At 36.8% G+C, this 18582-nt stretch overlaps 1 protein-coding gene across 5 annotated transcripts; it reads left to right on the top strand.

The window, feature by feature from the left end:
• The first annotated feature begins 283 nt into the window (after positions 1-283).
• Positions 284-14274, top strand: LOC618565 (natural killer cells antigen CD94). 5 transcript variants are annotated; one of them, XM_024992645.2, is made up of 6 exons: positions 288-541; positions 1955-2019; positions 2403-2453; positions 5387-5538; positions 7574-7677; positions 7776-14274. In XM_024992645.2, exons 2-6 carry the CDS (start codon positions 1971-1973, stop codon positions 7894-7896), a joined length of 477 nt encoding a protein of 158 aa, XP_024848413.1. In that variant the 5' UTR covers positions 288-541; positions 1955-1970; the 3' UTR covers positions 7897-14274. The 5 variants fall into 5 exon arrangements, with proteins under 5 accessions (XP_010803847.1, XP_024848413.1, XP_005207144.1 ...); XM_005207087.5 differs by having other exon boundaries at positions 1955-2047; XM_059887068.1 differs by having other exon boundaries at positions 288-2019.
• The last annotated feature ends 4308 nt before the right edge of the window (positions 14275-18582 follow it).

Raw genomic sequence — 18582 nt, 5'->3', positions numbered from 1 at the left:
CCAGGGATAAAAATAAGCTAATATATCCCTCTTGATTTAATCTATATTTGACACAAAGCAAATAATAAATATTTCTCCTTATTAAAAAAGGAAAATTCAGTGTCAGCTTTTTTACACTAAGTAAATTTACCTTTGGTTTGTCCATATATTCCATTTTCCAAGTAATTTTTTAGATCACTTTGATGTTCAAACATTAGACAAATTTTTTTCCTCTCACTTTATTTTGTGATAGTCAAAGGGTCTGCATTATGCAAGTTCAGTGAGAATTTCCTGTATTGTGGTTCCTGAAGCATTTTAGAAGACAATGATTTTACTGCCTCTTTTCATACTACACATCCATGTCTCATCGGCAGAAGATTTAAACACACTTTGATACACAGTTGTTGTTATTTTTTTTATTTTTTTTTTATTTTAAAGGATTTCTTTATAACTTTCGGGTTCCTTAGCTTCCAGCTTAGCTTCTAGATCTAATCTCATTTCTCGGAATCAGCATCCATCGTGTCTTACCTTCATTGACATTGGACAGCATCTCACATGGCAGGTATGTGCATCCCAAGTCATAACATGAAAAAAATGAAAACAGCCAGGAAAGATATCTCATGAGCATGGCTGATTTCAGGGAAGGCTTTAATAAAAAGGATGCAGTTTTCGGCTTCCCATGTTTCAGCACTTTTTACTTCAATTTCACTTTTGTGATTCTTCATTCTGTAACTTAGCAATGACTTTGTGAAGTTTTGTCAACAGATTTAAGGAGTCGATTCTGACAAGGATAGCTCTAAATTCTGATTGCGATCCGAATTTACAAGGAAAAAATGTAAACAGTATAATTCTAGCTTGAACTTAAACAGAAAATGCTAAATGTTAACAACTCAATGCTTGAAAGTGCTTTTTAAAATTTACCATTTGTGTTATGGCACCCCAGAATCATCCAGATTAACATTTTGACACATTGCACTGTTATTCAAGACACCGCACTTTGGGGTGCACTCATGTTAATGCAGAATCTCCTGATGCTAGATTATTTTAGGGGGAAGGTCTTGTAAGCAAGCATTTTTTGGCATGAGAAAATGTAGTATATATGAAAAATGGTTCCCGTAAAAATGAATGCTATGTGTCATAAATTAACGTATTGTGGAAATAAAGTCAAGTGCTCAAGGTATTTATTACCTGTACGTTGATTGTGGAGCCTCTCACTACACCAGGTCCAGAGTACTCCCATGTCTTCTCTTCCTAGTACAGCCTCTACAAAGCTATCAGCAGCTTGACATTTCTTAGAGCAGTGAATATGTTGAGATTAGCAGAAGGGCATGCTCCCAAGGGAAGCCTGGCATGCTGCAATCTATGGGGTCTCAAAGACTCAGACAACCGAGCGACTGAACTGAACTGAACTGAACACTCCCAAGTATTGTAATAGTTTTGTGACAATGATAGAATATATTAAATGAAAGACTCTGGGTTGAGAAAAGCTTTCATCTGAATTCTGACTTGGGTACTTAATAGCTTTGAACCTTGAGAAAAATAACCTTATTAATGGACAGTAAGTTTTCTGATCTACTTAATGGGAGTCATACATTCTATCTTGTGATTTTGTTGCTGTTGTTTCTGTGAAAATAAATTCGTTATATCAGCCCATTAACCAGAACTTGGTGCCTGTTGATCTCTTGTTACTACAGATCTTTAAGCTTCTTTGCCAAATTAAAAAATTAAAGGTAAATACTGAAATAGGATAAAGAGGAAATGTATGGATAATCTCACTGAAGAATAAAGTACATTATATAAAAATGTTGGTAACAAGTGGAGTTCTGAATGGAATATCTTCATTTTCCAGCATTTTTCTGGCAAAATGATTGGATTATCAAGCCAAAGCACTTTTTGGATCCTCTCACTGTTTTCTGCTTTTAAGAATTCCCGTGTTTGTTCTTTAAATCATTACCCTATCTTTCTTTCTTTACAGGTTTTCAGACCACTCCATGGAGGTTGATTTCTGGGGTTTTAGGAGTAATATGCCTTTTGTTGATGGTAACTTTGGGAGTTTTGTTGAAAAATTGTAAGTTTTTATAGTCAAGGCTATATAAAAAAAATCAAAATTGTGATGAAGCTATCTTATAAGAAAAGTTTCATTTTGATAACATGTAAACGATTCTGATGCTGGAAAAGACTGAAGGCAAAAGGAGAAGGGGGTGGCAGAGGATGAGACGGTTAGAGAGCATCACTGAATCAGTGGACATGAATTTGAGCAGAGTCCCAGAGAGAGTGGAGGACAGAGGAGCCTGGTGTGCTGTAGTCCATGGGGTCGCAAAGAATCAGACAGGGACAATGTGCTGATTTGGTACTGAACAAAAATATTTTGTTATTTCATAAATGTTTATCTGACAAAGTAAATTTCTTATCATTTCTTACAGCACTTACTATACAAAGTGTTCAGCTTGGACCCTCCACAGACCTCAGTGAAGGTTGGTTTCACACTTTGGAAAATTTTTGTGTTGGTAGAGAAGGAAATGGAGAAGGCAATGGCACCCCACTCCAGTACTCTTGCCTGGAAAATCCCATGGACGGAGGAGCCTGGTTGGCTGCAGTCCATGGGGTCGCTAAGAGTCGGACACGACTGAGCGGCTTCACTTTCACTTTTCACTTTCATGCATTGGAGAAGGAAATGGCAACCCACTCCAGTGTTCTTGCCTGGAGAATCCCAGGGACCGGGGAGCCTGGTGGGCTGCCATCTATGGGATTGCACCGAGTCGGACACGACTGAAGTGACTTGGCAGCAGAGAAGGAAATAAATGGTTTCTTGGTTTTCTCACACATAAGCTTGATGGAATATTACACAGTCATATCGATTGATATAGTAATTGTAGGATAGTCCCATTTCATTGTTCATTTAAGAATGTATTAAATACATGTATTAAATGTATTTAATAAGAATGTATTAAATACATTATATACTATTTATGTAATTAAATAATTACATATTTATGTAATTAAATAATTATATAAGAAAATTATTATATTGAAATGACATATTTTTCAATGTGAGTGATCATGTAAAAATAAACACAAAAATTACAGTAAATACTATAACAAAAATAAATTGCAAATAAAAAATGGCAAAAAATAAGTTGCAGTAAATATTCTAGCTAATTCTAATTACCTGCTTGTGTTTGTTGATAGCCTATACTTCTGTATCTCTTTACCTTTACCTCTGCTTCTTCCATAATTTAGAAAGTAACATGGAGATTAATGCAATTCTAAACCCTACTTAATCAGTGAAAGTCAGCTCAAAGTCCTAGTTTTTTTTTGTTTTTGGAACTAGAAGATCTTTTATTTACTCTTCAACCCATTGTACTCTTGTTTCTCACTCTATCACCCAACAAAAGTCCTAGTTTCTAAATGTAATTTTATACTCAAATGCTCTCCAAGTTGTCTTCTGTGTTCATATATCTCTTCACTTGTATCATTTTTTCCCCTGAGCATTTTTCCAACTTTATTGAGATACAATTGATAAAGGATGCTGCATAAATTTAATGTGTGGGGATTCCCCGATGGCTCAGCAGTAAAGAATTCCCCCTACAATGTTGGAGACATGGGTTCAATTCCTGGGTGGGGAAGATGTCCTGGAGAAGGAAATGGCAACCCACTCCAGTATTCTTGCCTGGGAAATCCAGTGGTCAGAGGAACCTGGCCACTACACTCCATGGGGTCACAAAAGAGTCAGACACAACTTAGCAACAAGTTTTGTGTACAATGTGCTGATTTGGTACGCTTATTATTACAATATTATTATCCCAAAGCATTCACTAACAGCACCATTATGTCACACAACTATCATTGCTATTCATGGTGAGAACATTCAAGAACTACTCCTGTGGCAACTCACAAGTAAGTAATACGGTATTGTTAACCTTAGTTACAATGGTGCATAGTAGATTCCCAGAACTTATTCATTTTCTAACTGGAGAAGTATATACCTTTTTTTTTTTTTTTGCATTGGCCACAAAAGGTGGCTTGTGGGATCATAGTTTCTTGACCAGGAATTGAACCAGAGTCCAGACAGAGAAAGTTTGGAATCTTAACCACTGGATCACCAAGGAATTCCCATGAACCTTTCAACAAATCCATTTATCCCACATCCCATCCCCTGGTAATCACCATTCTACTCTAAAATTTCAGCACCATTCATTTGACAAAGATTTGAGTGTTGTTGAAGACATTATCACTAGTAAACTGAATGGTCCAATATCAAGCTAATTATTCTTTTATTTTCATTTTGAAAATAAAGTATCCAGAATTATTTTTTTAAAATCTTCTGACTGCATCATGCGGCATATGGCATCGTAGTTTCCCATCCAGCGATCAGAAACGTTGCATTTAAAGCACAAAGTCTTAAACACTATACCACCAAGGAAGTCCTCAGAATTCTTTTGTGACTCAGGAAATGTGCTAAAATTGTTTCCTTCTTTACATATCTTTTTCATCTAATTTACTTTCTCTCTCTCTTTTTTTTTATACCAAAAATTTGCTTTCATTTTGCTGTGATTTATATAAATGTTGCCTTTGATCATAAGCAATACTCACCCTGAGGCATAAGAGCAGTCACAATTTTAGCATAGATGCAAAAGACAAATGGACAAAGAAAATGACAAAACAGAATGCCAGCATAGTCTACTTTTAATTACACAGCAGAGATCAACTTTGGGTAGCTTTCGCAAAAAAGGTTCTTATCACTGCCCCCCATCCTACCACCTGCTACACTGTATTTGAACATACTGAATTTCTTTGTATACTTACCCAAATTATCACTAAATATAGTTCATAAATGAAGGCAATTTATATAATTCTACCCCTATCTCTAGAATATAATTTCTATGAGGAAAAAGGGTCATGTCTGAGTTGTTCAAATTAATATTCCTTGAACTGTGGTGTATGCAGTAAATTCTCAAAGAATATTTATGGAAAAGATTAATAAGTAACAAATGATTTTTTTTGGTTGCTGATTTATTTTAAAATTTTTATTTATTTATATTTTTTGGCCACACCATAAGAGACATGTAGGAATCATTTTTTTTTTAATTTATTTATTTTAATTGGAGGCTAATTACTTTACAATATTGTAGTGTTTTTTTGCCATACATTCACACGAATCAGTCATGAGTGTACATGTGTTCCCCATCCTGAACCCCCCCCACCTCCCTCCCCATCCCATCCTTCAGGGTCCTCCCAGTGCACTGGCCCTGAGGGCCCTGTCTCATGCATCGAACCTGGACTGGTGATCTATTTTACATATGGTAATATACATGAATAACAAATGATTTTTGAAAAAGTAAATAACACTGAAAAAAAAAAATTGAACCTCCAATGTCATCCAGTCATGTTTTATCATTTCTTCTAGAATCTTGCTGCTATTCTTGCCAAGAAAAATGGATTGGCTACCAATGCAACTGTTATTTCATCTCTAATGAAGTAAAAGCATGGGAAGACAGTAGGGATTTTTGTGTTTCTCATAATTCCAGTCTACTTCAGATACAAAACAGAAATGAACTGGCAAGTATTTAATTTTGATTTTCTACATTTTTTTCGACTTAGGAAATATATTATCTAAGTAAGCTCAATACTTTGATTCAAGTCTTTAATCAGATAACAAGTAGATGATTATATTTGAACTAATATCCTATACTTTGAAACCATTACAAAATCAACCCAAAATTTCTCAAAGATTTACATTATAGGAGTGTTGACAGATAAAGTACAGATAAAGTTTTAAAGATAATTCAAAGTAGAAATAAAAATAACCTAATTTAGCTAAAAATAACCTATTTTTAGATCTTTAATTGAATTTCTAATTTATTTTGTAATTATATAGTTTTTGTTATCACTCTTGGGTGTAATATGAAATTTATATGTAAAATATTATAAAACAATTAGTTCTTTAGTAAAAGTTCTCTAGCTCCCTGTAGAACCTGTGCTAAGATCTATCCCTCAATGTGCTATTGGGATCAGATTTGACTGATGGTCCCCTATGAAGGAAGTGTTCCATAAAAACTCTAACACCCATTATGACATTTTTCATTCCTTTAAGAAGTGAGACTCTGTGGTATTTTTTCCTCCAGAAAAGGACTTGATGAATGAGAAACAAGAGGCAAGTGACTGACTACACCTCCTAAATTAGAAGTTAAAAATGATTTTAGTTTGTATTAGTTTGGTGCAAAAGTAATTGTGGTTTTGCTTGGTTGAAAATTGCTGTTGGATATTGGAAAACATTCTTAAATAAATGTGATTATGTTATATACCGTTTATTATGCATTTCTCACTTTATGTTTTTTTGCTAATGACATCACTTGCTGTTTATTTTATATTTATTTTAGGCTATAGAAACTATGTTAGACAAAAAGCAAATTTAAGCAATTTTTAAATTCAAGTTCAAAATGGGTTATAAAGCAGTGGAGACAACTTGCAACGTCAATAATGCATTTGGCCCCGGAACTGTTAACAAAAGTACAGTGCAGTGGTGATTCAAGAAGTTTTGTAAAGGAGACAAGCACCTTGAAGATGAAGAGTGCCGTGGCCGACCATCAGAAGTTGACAACGGCCAATTGAGCGGGTCATCAAAGCTGATCCTCTTACAACCACACAAGGAGTTTTCCAAGAACTCAGCATTAACCATTCTGTGATCATTTGGCATTTGAAGCAAATTAGAAATGTGTAAAAGTTCTAAAAGTGGGTGTCTCAGGAACTGACAGCAAATTTAAAAAAATCATTAGTTTGAAGTGTCTTCTTCTCTTATTCTATTCAACAGCAAACCATTTCTCAAGTGGATAGTGATGTGTGACGAAAAGTGGATTTTATACAACTGGTGATGACTAGCTCAGTGGCTGGACAGAGAAGAAGCTCCAAAGCATTTCCCAAAGCCAAACTTGGACCAAAAAAAGGTCATGGTCACTGTTTGGTGGTTTGCTGCTGGTCGGATCCACTACAGCTTTCTGAATCCCAGTGAAACCATTACATCTGAGAAGTCTGCACAGCAAATTAATAAGATGTGCCAAAAACTGTAATGCCTGCAGCTGGCATAGATCAACAGATAGGACCCAATTCTTTTCCATGAAAATGCCTGGCTGCAGGTTGCAAAACAAACACTTCAAAAGTTGAAAAAATTGGGCTACAAAGTTTTGCCTCATCTGCCATATTCACTTGATTTCTTGCCAATCAACTACCACTTCTTCAAGCATCTCCATGAATTTTTGCAGGGAAAATGCTTCCACAAACAACAGGAGGCAGAAAATGCTTTCCAAGAGTTTGTCAAATCCCTAAGTATGGACTTTTACACTACAGGAATAAAAAGTTGATTATCGATGGCAAAAACGTGTTAATTGTCATGGTTCCTATTTTGGTTAAGAAAGATGTGTTTGAGCTTAGTTATAACGATTTAACATTTATGGTCTGAAACCACAATTACTTTTTTGTAACAATCTGATAGAATTGAAAAACTGAATCTGATACTGGAAACTGGGCTTCTTAAAAGTACATGTTTCCTAGAGAAGATTTGAAATAGGTTAATACGTTGGTCTCTGTTTCCAAGCAGGATTTTATGAAGTTCAGTTCCAGTTTTTACTGGATTGGACTCTCTTACAGTGAAGAACATCATGCCTGGTTGTGGGAGGACAATTCTACTCTCTCCCAAGATCTGTAAGTTTCTGGCATCAAAACTTTTTCTGTTCTTTTTGTTTATCCTTGGATTTGATCATTCCTTTTCCCATATACTAATAATTTCTTCTTCATTACAGACTTCCTTTATTTCACACTGTAAATCCAAAGAACTGCATAATATATAACCCAAGCAGAGGTGCATTGAATGAAGACTGTGAAAGAACAAATACTTACATCTGTAAGCAACAGTTTATTTAGATGTTTCTTGGGGCAGAAGTATTCTGCAATGAAGATTTAGACTTACTTAGAATGCCAATGTATTATTACTATTTCTGGGATCTGTAAAATGTTTCAAATTGTGTCTTATCAACCATATAATTTTCATATATTTGAAAACATATGCTTAAATTTTTTATCAATACATAATTGATATATAAATTATATTGGTTTTAGATATACAACATAGCAATAACTAGACAGTAAGTCTAATTAACATTCATCATTGTTATAGTTATATTTTTTTACATGTTACATAATTTTTAAATTTTGTGATATTTAAAATTGATGAAACTTGTATACCTACACTGAAATTATAGAGTCAAGATAAATAATTTAATGTATACAGTCAATAGTGAATTTCATAATTTATACATCTATTCTTAGAAATTCTCTCTGCTGAAATTTAAATAAAACCTAGTTCCTACCAAATAATATATATCAAAATCATATCTGTCCTTTGAATGGCATCAGTTCAATTCAGCTCTGTCGCTTAGTCATGTTTGACTCTTTGTGACACCATGAATTGCAGCATGCCAGGCCTCCCTGTCCATCACCAACTCCTGGAGTTCACTCAAACTCATGTCCATCGAGCCAGTGATGCCATCCAGCCATCTCATCCTCTGTCATCCCCTTCTCCTCCTGCCCCCAATCCCTCCTAGCATCAGAGTCTTTTCCAATGAGTCAACTCTTCGCATGAGGTGGCCAAAGTATTGGAGTTTTAGCTTTAGCATTAGTCCTTCCAATGAACACCCAGGACTGATCTACTTTAGGATGGACTGGTTGGTTCTCCTTGCAGTCTAAGGAGTCTTCAAGTCTCAAGAGTCTTCTCCAACACCACAGTTCAAAAGCATCAATTCTTTGGCACTCAGCTTTCTTCACAGTCCAACTCTCACATCCATACATGACCACTGGAAAAACCATAGCCTTGACTAGACATACCTTTGTTGGCAAAGTAAAGTCTCTGCTTTTGAATATGCTATCTAGGTTGGTCATAATTTTCCTTCCAAGGAGTAAGCGTCTTTTAATTTCATGGCTGCAGTCACCATCTGCAGTGATTTTGGAGCCCAGAAAAATAAAGTCTGACACTCCAGATGCCATGATCTTCGTTTTCTGAATGTTGAGCTTTAAGCCAACTTTTTCACTCTCTACTTTCACTTTCATCAAGAGGCTTTTGAGTTCCTCTTCACTTTCTGCCATAAGGGTGGTGTCATCTGCATATCTGAGGTTATTGATATTTCTCCTGGCAATCTTGATTCCAGCTTGTGCTTCTTCCAGCCCTGCATTTCTCATGATGTACTCTGCATGTAAGTTAAATAAGCAGGGTGACAATATACAGCCTTGAGGTACTCCTTTTCCTATTTGGAACCAGTCTGTTGTTCCATGTCCAGTTCTAACTGTTGCTTCCTGACCTGCATACAGATTTCTCAAGAGGCAGGTCAGCTGGTCTGGTATTCCCATCTCTTTCAGAATTTTCCACAGTTTATGGTGATACACACAGTCAAAGGCTTTGGCATAGTCAATAAAGCAGAAATAGATGTTTTTCTGGAACTCTCTTGCTTTTTCGATGATTCAGCGGATATTGGCCATTTGCTCTCTGGTTCCTCTGCCTTTTCTAAAACCAGCGTGGGTATACCTGTGGCGGATTCATTTCGATATTTGGCAAAACTAATACAATATTGTAAAGTTTAAAAATAAAATAAAATCTAAAAAAGTAAAATAAATAAATAAATAAATAAAACCAGCTTGAACATGTGGAAGTTCACGGTTCATGTATGCTGAAGCCTGGCTTGGAGAATTTTGAGCATTACTTTACTGTATGTGAGATGAGTGCAATTGTGCAGTAGTTTGAGCATTCTTTGGCATTGCCATTCTTTGGAATTGGAATGAAAACTGACCTTTTCCAGTCCTGTGGCCACTGCTGAGTTTTCCAAATGTGCTGGCATATTGAGTGCAGCACTCTCACAGCATCATCTTTCAGGATTTGAAATAGCTCAACCGGACTAGGTTGAAAATTCCCATCCTGTTCTCTTTTTTCTGGAAGCAAAAATAGCTTTATTGCTATTTTTAAATTCTTTCTGGATACCTATGCATCTATATCTTCTAATTTAGACCTGCAGGTGCCATATAATACTTTCTTCATGTTCATCACAGAGTTCAGAGGGTTTCACATTTGTGTGTCTTCCCTTGATGCTACAGAGTTCCGCATAAGAATTGCAAGTCCTTGCCCAAGTATGTAGTCTCACAGATTACTTTCATATTTTGGAAAAGGAAAGGTAATCTAAGCCCTGATCGCATAAATATACAGTCTTATTTTATTTTACTCCATAGATCTTTCTCGCCTCATGCTTATCTATCAGTTAAAAAAAAACCAAAAAAGCCATTCTTACATGTGCTTTGAAGATTTTAATCTCTCATCAATCCCCAAAATCCTTTCCTAAAAATTATGTAATAAATACTGAACAATTACACTTTTGAGGGGTACAGGGAGCAGTTCGTTTTATTGAGGGGTTTTTGAATAGGTCAAAGAAGGATTGAGATCATAATGAGTTCTGATGCCTGTGACCTGAATGGGATTTTCCTAAACTCAGAGATATCAAAACCCAAGTCTCCCCCTTTTTTATAACTGTTCCATATAATTGACCCAGTTTCAAACCCTGGGTTGGGAAGACCCCTTGGAAAAGGGAATGGCTACCTGCTGCAGTACTCTTGCTTGGAGAATTCCATGGACATCAGGCTCTTGCCTGATGGACTATAGTCCATGGAGGGTCACAAAGAGTCAGACAGGACTGAGCAACTAACACTTTCACTTTTATACATCTTAAGAAATTTGTTTTGACATCTCTATTTGCTTTGTGATTTTATATTTTAATTAAGTGGTAATGATTAAGAACACAAAGTTGATTTTAAAATTACTGAGTCAAGATGAGGAAAGAACCTCTTATGTTTTATTTCTCAAAATATAATAGTACTACAACTTGAACTCTGCACATTTTTGTATGAAGGTTGACTTAGGAAAACTGCACTTGTTATATTATGAAAGATACAAGATAGACTATAGCATTCTTCAAATGCTTAACATGGACTAAGCAAACATGCCTTGCACTTTATAGATACTTGAAATGTTTTGCCTTTGCTGCCCATGTGATTTTCATAACAATAATTTAGTTTTAATTGAATATAAAATGAAAATTATAAACAAATTTACACACACACACACATGCACCATCTTTTTTTTTTTTTATCACTTCCAGAATGCAGGAAAAAGGAAATTTTAAAAAATCAAAACTATCATATTTGTAACAGCTTATTTAGCTGTTTTCTTAGAAAAAATTCAAATCTCATCTGACTAAATATGGAACCTCCTTCATTTTAATAAATCATGCTCATTTCTCTATCTCTAGACTACTAAATGTATCCATGTCTATTTTATCTCTTTTAATAAATATTCACTAATTGTGTCAAACTCTTGTGTCCCCATGACTGTAGCCCACCAACCCAGGCTGCTCTGTCTATGGGATTTCCTATGCAAAAATACTGGAGTGGTAGCCATTTCTTTCTGCAGGGGATCTTCCTGACCCAGGGATACAACCTGGGTCTCTTGCATTGCAGGCAGATCTGAATGTGCATCTGAGCCATCAGGGAAGCTTCAATATGTACTACACAAAAACATTTGAAACCACTTATATTGTTGTTGATAAAATGTATGTGTTTCTACTTAAAATATAAAGATTAAGAAAATTATTTTTAAATTTCCTAATTTTATTGTGTTTTGTTAAACTTAATTTGAGTCTTCTGCTTTGAAGCCCTGGTTCATGTGATTGCCTCCCAATTTTTCTCGAAATAAAAATAATTTATGTTCTGCTCTCTTAAAATTCAGCAATTTTTGTTTTTCTTGGGTGTTTTTGTTCATCCTTCTCAAAAGAGGAGTCATTCACATCTCTTTCTTCCCATGATCATTCTGTTAAACCATTTCCCTAAGTATCAAATATCATATACTGTAAAACTCACTTTTGTGATAATGTTACACATATATCTTTCGAAACCTGCATTGATATTCTTCAGTTCAGTTCAGTCGCACAGTTGTGTCTGACTCTTTGCGACCTGATGAACTGCAGAACGCCAGGCCTCCCTGTCCATCAAAAACTCCCGGAGTTTACCCAAACTCACGTGCATTGAGTCAGTGATGCGATCCAACCATCTTATCCTCTGTCGTCCCCTTCTCCTCCTGCCCCCAATCCTTCCCAGCATTAGGGTCTTTTCCAATGAGTCAGCTCTTTGCATCAGGTGGCCAAAGTATTGGAGTTTCATTTTCAACATCAGTCCTTCCAATGAACACCCAGGACTGATTTCCTTTAGAATGGACTGGTTGAATCTTGCTGTCCAAGGGACTCTCAAGAGTCTTCTCCAACACCACAGTTCAAAAGCATCAATTCTTTGGCTCTCAGCTTTCTTTATAGTCCAACTCTCACATCCATACATGACTACTGGAAAAACCATAGCCTTGACTAGACGGACCTTTGTTGACAAAGTAATGTCTCTGTTTTCTAATATGCTGTCTAGGTTGGTCATAACTTTCCTTCCAAGGAGTAAGTGTCTTTTAATTTCATGGCTTCAGTCACCATCTGCAGTGATTTTGGAGCCCAAAAAATAAAGTCAGCCAGTTTCCACTGTTTCCCCATCTATTTGCCAGGAAGTGATGGGACTGGATGCCATGATCTTAGTTTTTTGAATGCTGAGCTTGAAGCCAACTTTTTCACTCTCCTCTTTCACTTTTACCAAGAGGCTCTTTAGTTCTTCACTTTCTGCCATAACGGTGGTGTCATTTGCCTATGTGAGGTTATTGATGTTTCTCCTGGCAATCTTGATTCCAGCTTGTGCTTCTTCCAGCCCAGTGTTTTTCATGATGTACACTGCATATAAGTTAAATAAACAGGGTGACAATAAACAGTCTTGACGTACTCCTTTTCCTGTTTGGAACCCGTCTGTTGTTTCATGTCCCATTCTAACTGTTGCTTCCTGACCTCCATACAGATTTCTCAAGAGGCAAATTAGGTGGTCTAGTATTCCCATCTCTTTCAGAATTTTCCACACTTTATGGTGATCCACACAGTCAAAGGCTTTGGCATAGTCAATAAAGCAGAAATCGATGTTTTTCTGGAACTCTCTTACCTTTTCTATGATCCAGAAGATGTTGGCAATTTGATCTCTGGTTCCTCTGCCTTTTCTAAAACCAGCTTGAACATCAGGAAGTTCACGGTTCATGTATTGCTGAAGCCTGGCTTGGAGAATTTTGAGCATTACTTTACTAGTGTGTGAGATGATTGCAATTGTGCGGTAGTTTGAGCATTCTTTGGCATTGCCTTTCTTTGGGATTGGAATGAAAACTGGCCTTTTCCAGTCCTGTGGCCACTGCTGAGTTTTCCAGATTTGCTGGCATATTGAGTGCAGCACTTTCACAGCATCATCTCTTAGGATTTGAAATTGCTCAACTGGAATTCCATCACCTCCACTAGCTTTGTTTATAGTGATGCTTCCCAAGGCCCACTTGTCCTCACATTCCAGGATGTCTGGCTCTGGGTGAGTAGTCACACCATCGTGATTATCTGGGTCATGAACATCTTTTTTGTACACTTCTTCTGTGTATTCCCGCCACCTCTTTTTATTTTTTTATTTTTTAAATATAAATTTATTTATTTTAACCACCACCTCTTTTAAATATCTTCTGCTTCTGTTAGGTCCATACCATTTCTTTCCTTTATTGAGCCCATCTTTGCATGAAATGTTCCCTTGGTATCTCTAATTTTCTTGAAGAGATCTCTAGTCTTTCCCTTTCTATTGATATTCTTAGGTTGTATCTAATTGTATATTTCAAGCACTAATAACACAGTTGAGAGTATATGATTTAATTCCACCATTTCATCATACAGTATGCCTATGTAAAGAAACCTTTTCATTTATTTTTTGTTGACAATGTGACTGTCACACCAAAGCCATTTTTACTCTTGAATAAAGTGAGAATTAGAAGAAATAAACTTAAGTCATACTATGATAGATGCAGGCTTCCCCAGTGGCTCATACAGTAAAGAATCTGCCTGCAATGAGGGAGACCTTGGTTCGATCCCTGGGTTGGGAAGATGCTCTGGAGGAGGGCATGACATTGCACTCCAGAATTCTTGCCTGGAGAATCCCTGTGGAAGGAGGAGCTTGGCTGGCTACAGTCCATGGGGTCACAAGAGTCAGACATGACTGAGTAACTAAGCACACATGATAGATATATATTAATAAGTGCCATCTTTCAAAACTTTTGAAACTTAAAGTTAGGAATCGTTTCTTGGAGACTTAAATTTTTTCTTTTGTGTATTATTTTGCAGAAGCAGAGCGTGGACATGCTTTAAAATTCCACAGTACAGAAGAGTGTATTAGGAAAGTCAGTAATTCTTTTCCCTATTTGTCATTACACTGATCCTGCTCCAGGGGCAAACTAATTATTATTCTGTTTTTTCTACTTTTATTAGCTCTCTGTATAAAAGTAGGGAGAAGTATTTTTTACATTTATAGCCCAGGATGAATCTTGGAATCTAGCAAAATCAGGGTTTGAAATATTTTTTAATTTACCATTAGGAGAGTCCATTCTGTTTTATTATTGTTGTTGTTTTTGTTGAGGGCTTATGAGGCTTATTGGATGTTACAAGAAATAAGGGTGTTAAATAGGATGGATCCTATCTCTTTCAAAGGCAAATTATCTCCAAATAATAATAAGATGAATAGTTAGAATATGGCTTAGGAGGAGGAAATGCACAATACCCTCCCATACAGAGAGTGAGTCATCGTCAGGAGTTTCCCCATTTTCTATAATGATTCAAGAAACTGATGAAAAGTGCTGACTCAGGTGGCAAATGAGTATCATGACCAGTGCATCCTCTCTACTCCCAGCACACTGTTTCCCACAAATAGTACTTAGTCTTGCCCCTTCGACCTTTTTTTATCTGCCTCCAATCCCCACTGTATCATTAGCTTATTCTCCTTTTCCTCTGGTCAGGAGAAAGTGGAGTCATTGGATTATTTTCTTATTATAAGAAAAAATAACTTTGGACCATGAGATTGAATGACTGATTGTGACATCACTTTATTAAAATGTAGGGTGCCCAGAATTGCAGAAGTAAATATACAATTTTTTTTGGTCCCTGGAGGCACAGGGACTGGGCATCATATTATGTGCTTGACTGTTTCCAACTGCAGCTTTTCTGAACTCCATACCTTTTTCCTGGCTCAGATGCTCAACTAGCTCCTGCTTGTGGGAAGGCGGCTCTTCTCTTTGCTACAGTTTGTTAAGTGTCTGGTATTTCTGGTGCTATTCTGCTTCTTTTGGTAAGTCTGCCTTAAGATCTGACCAAGATAATTCATATTTCATAAAACTGCACTGAAGGCAACGTCTCAAGGTGTGAAATTTGAGACAAGAAAAGAAGAAAAACAGGATAGTAATCCATCTCTACCTAGTTTATCCAGAAAGTTCAAACAATGTTGCTGTGCCCATACATATTTTAGATTTATATTCATTTTTTGTATGCTAGTATGTGCATTCATACAAACACACACATACCATCTCTTTTTAATCATCCTCTAGAGTGTACGGAGAAGGAAATTTTTAAAAAAATGAAACTACTGTATTTGTAATAAACAGCTTGTGTAACTGTTTTCATAGCAAGAATTTGAATCTCATATGATTAAAAATGGAACTTCTTATATTTTAATAAATCATGGACATTTCTCTGCCTCTAGAAGACAGTGAAGTGTATTCATCTCTATTTTATCTTCTTGTAATAAAGATTATATAAATACATTTGAAACTACTTATACTGTTGATAAAAATTTGTGTCTCTACTTAATAAAGATAAAGAAAAATTATTTTTTACATGTCCCAATCCTATTGCGTTTTGTTTATTTGAGCCTCCTGTTTTGAAGACATGGTTCACACAGTGATTGCCTCTCAATTTTTCTCAAAATAAAATTAATTTACCTTCTGGTCACTTTAATTCAGCACTTTTTACATTTCTTTGCTGTTTTTATGTTTATCCTTCTTCAGTAAAGGAGTTCTTCACTTCTCCTTTTCTTCCCTGGTCAATCCAGTAAAAACTTTCCCAAAGTATCATGTCATACACTATAAAACTCACTTTTATAATAATGTTACATATATATCTTCAGAAACCTGGATCACTATTCTTATTTTGCTCTAAGTGTTTATTTCAAGCACTGATAACACAATTGGGGAGTATATGATTTGATTTCACCATTTCACCATACAGTGTGCTAATGCAAAGATTTTATTAGTTCAGAATCTTTCTTTTTTTCTTTTCCCAGGGAATTCTTCCTCTCTCTGAAAAAGAAAATAATTTGCAACTTGATGCTAGCAAATTTCTTTCCACCCAGAGAATGCACCCATTTTCCAAGTGGTGAGGTCAAAACAAATTTCTCATTTGGGACCCTTGAAATATATCAGATCAGATCAGATCAGATCAGTCTCTCAGTCATGTCCAACTCTTTGCAACCCCATGAATCGAAGCACGCCAGGCCTCCCTGTCCATCACCAACTCCCAGAGTTCATTCAAACTCACTTCCATCGAGTCAGTGATGCCATCCAGCCATCTCATCCTCTGTCATCCCCTTCTCCTCTTGCCCCCAATCCCTCCCAGCATCAGAGTCTTTTCCAATGAATCAACTCTTCACATGAAGTAGCCAAAGTACTGGAGTTTCAGCTTTAGCATCATTCCTTCCAAAGAAATCCCAGGGCTGATCTCCTTCAGAGTGGACTGGTTGGATCTCCTTGCAGTCTAAGGGACTCTCAAGAGTCTTCTCCAACACCACAGTTCAAAAGCATCAATTCTTCGGCGTTCAGCCTTCTTCACAGTCCAACTTTCACATCCATACATGACCAGAGGAAAAACCATAGCCTTGACTAGACGAACCTTTGTTGGCAAAGTAATGTCTGCTTTTGAATATGCTATCTAGGTTGGTCATAATTTTCCTTCCAAGGAGTAAGTGTCTTTTAATTTCATGGCTGCAGTCACCATCTGCAGTGATTTTGGAGCCCAGAAAAATAAAGTCTGACACTGTTTCCACTGTTTCCCCATCTATTTCCCATGAAGTGATGGGACCGGATGCCATGATCTTCGTTTTCTGAATGTTGAGCTTTAAGCCAACTTTTTCACTCTCTACTTTCACTTTCATCAAGAGGCTTTTTAATTCCTCTTCACTTTCTGCCATAAGGGTGGTGTCATCTGCATATCTGAGGTTATTGATATTTCTCCCGGCAATCTTGATTCCAGCTTGTGTTTCTTCCAGTCCAGCGTTTCTCATGATGTACTCTGCATATAGGTTAAATAAACAGGGTGACAATATACAGCCTTGATGTACTCCTTTTCCTATTTGGAATCAGTCTGTTGTTCCATGTCCAGTTCTAACTGTTACTTCCTATATTCTGGAACATTGATAAGCAAGGAAGAGACTTCATAATTACATGGACATTCATTTATTTTCTCCAACTCTTGGTTCAGGTTTGAATGGTCTTTTAGTTACTGAAGTCAACATGGGCACTGATCAAGGGCATGAGTAAACTACAGGGAAGAAAATTTGTAGTTCTGTAAGTGAAGAATCTCCTCCCCTACTTGGGGAGAGGAGATTCTGCTGAGAGACCTGCATTTTCTGCAAGGAGAAACAAACACTTAAGTGAAGCTGACATTTCAGTGGAGCTTCAGTTTGGGTTCTTTCTGGATCAGACCCCTCCTGATAAAGGTTTGAGTGAAAAGCATATTTGGAATGTGTGTGGATAAAGGAGGAAGTGTTAATTCAGGAAAGAGAATGTAGAACACAATAAAGGTCACTCTCTTAATCCAGATACTAGAGGAGGAGACTGGAGGCTAACACTGTTGAGTGAATCTGGTGAATGGGGAAAAATATAATGTTCAAAAACTGCCTCACATTCAAGTCACAGTTGCTGAATTAGAGCAAATACTGAGACTCATTGGTTAGGGCCATCCCGGTGAGAATTCCTCAGCACTTCTGGACTGCCAGGCGGGAGCAGCAAAACTTTCAGCAGTTCTAAGAGGGAAAATTTGCACTTGCTGATTTACCATAGTTTACAAATATTCCAAGGGATATGGGAAGGGGGAAGTGATAACATTTGCTTCAAGTGGAGATGAATGGTAGGGAAATTGGTACAAAAACAATTCAACTGCCCTTGTGCAAAAAGGGATCAATCAACCAGTGCTGACAGCACAGAGAAAATTAGAGGATTTTATACTTATATATAATGTACACATATATGCATATAAAGTCCTCTTTAATCACCTGACTTCCCTGGTGGCTCAGCAGTAAAGAATCCATGTACAGTGTAGCAGATGCTGGAGACATGAGTTCAATCCCTGGGTCAGGAAGATACCCTGGAGGAGGAAGTGGCAACCCACTCCAGTATTCTTGCCTAGAGAATTTCAGGGCAGAGGAGTCTGGCGGGCTACAGTCCATGGAGTCACACAGGGTTAGATACGAATGAGCAACTGAGCACACATACGTATATAAAATATACACATATATGAATGCTGCTACTGCTAAGTCACTTCAGTCGTGTCTGACTCTGTGTGACCCCATAGACGTCAGCCCATCAGGCTCTCC

The sequence above is a fragment of the Bos taurus genome, chromosome 5 (assembly GCF_002263795.3).
Source record: "Bos taurus isolate L1 Dominette 01449 registration number 42190680 breed Hereford chromosome 5, ARS-UCD2.0, whole genome shotgun sequence".
In the NCBI taxonomy this organism is placed as follows: Eukaryota; Metazoa; Chordata; class Mammalia; order Artiodactyla; family Bovidae; genus Bos; species Bos taurus.
This window is presented reverse-complemented; position numbering and strand designations above follow the sequence as displayed.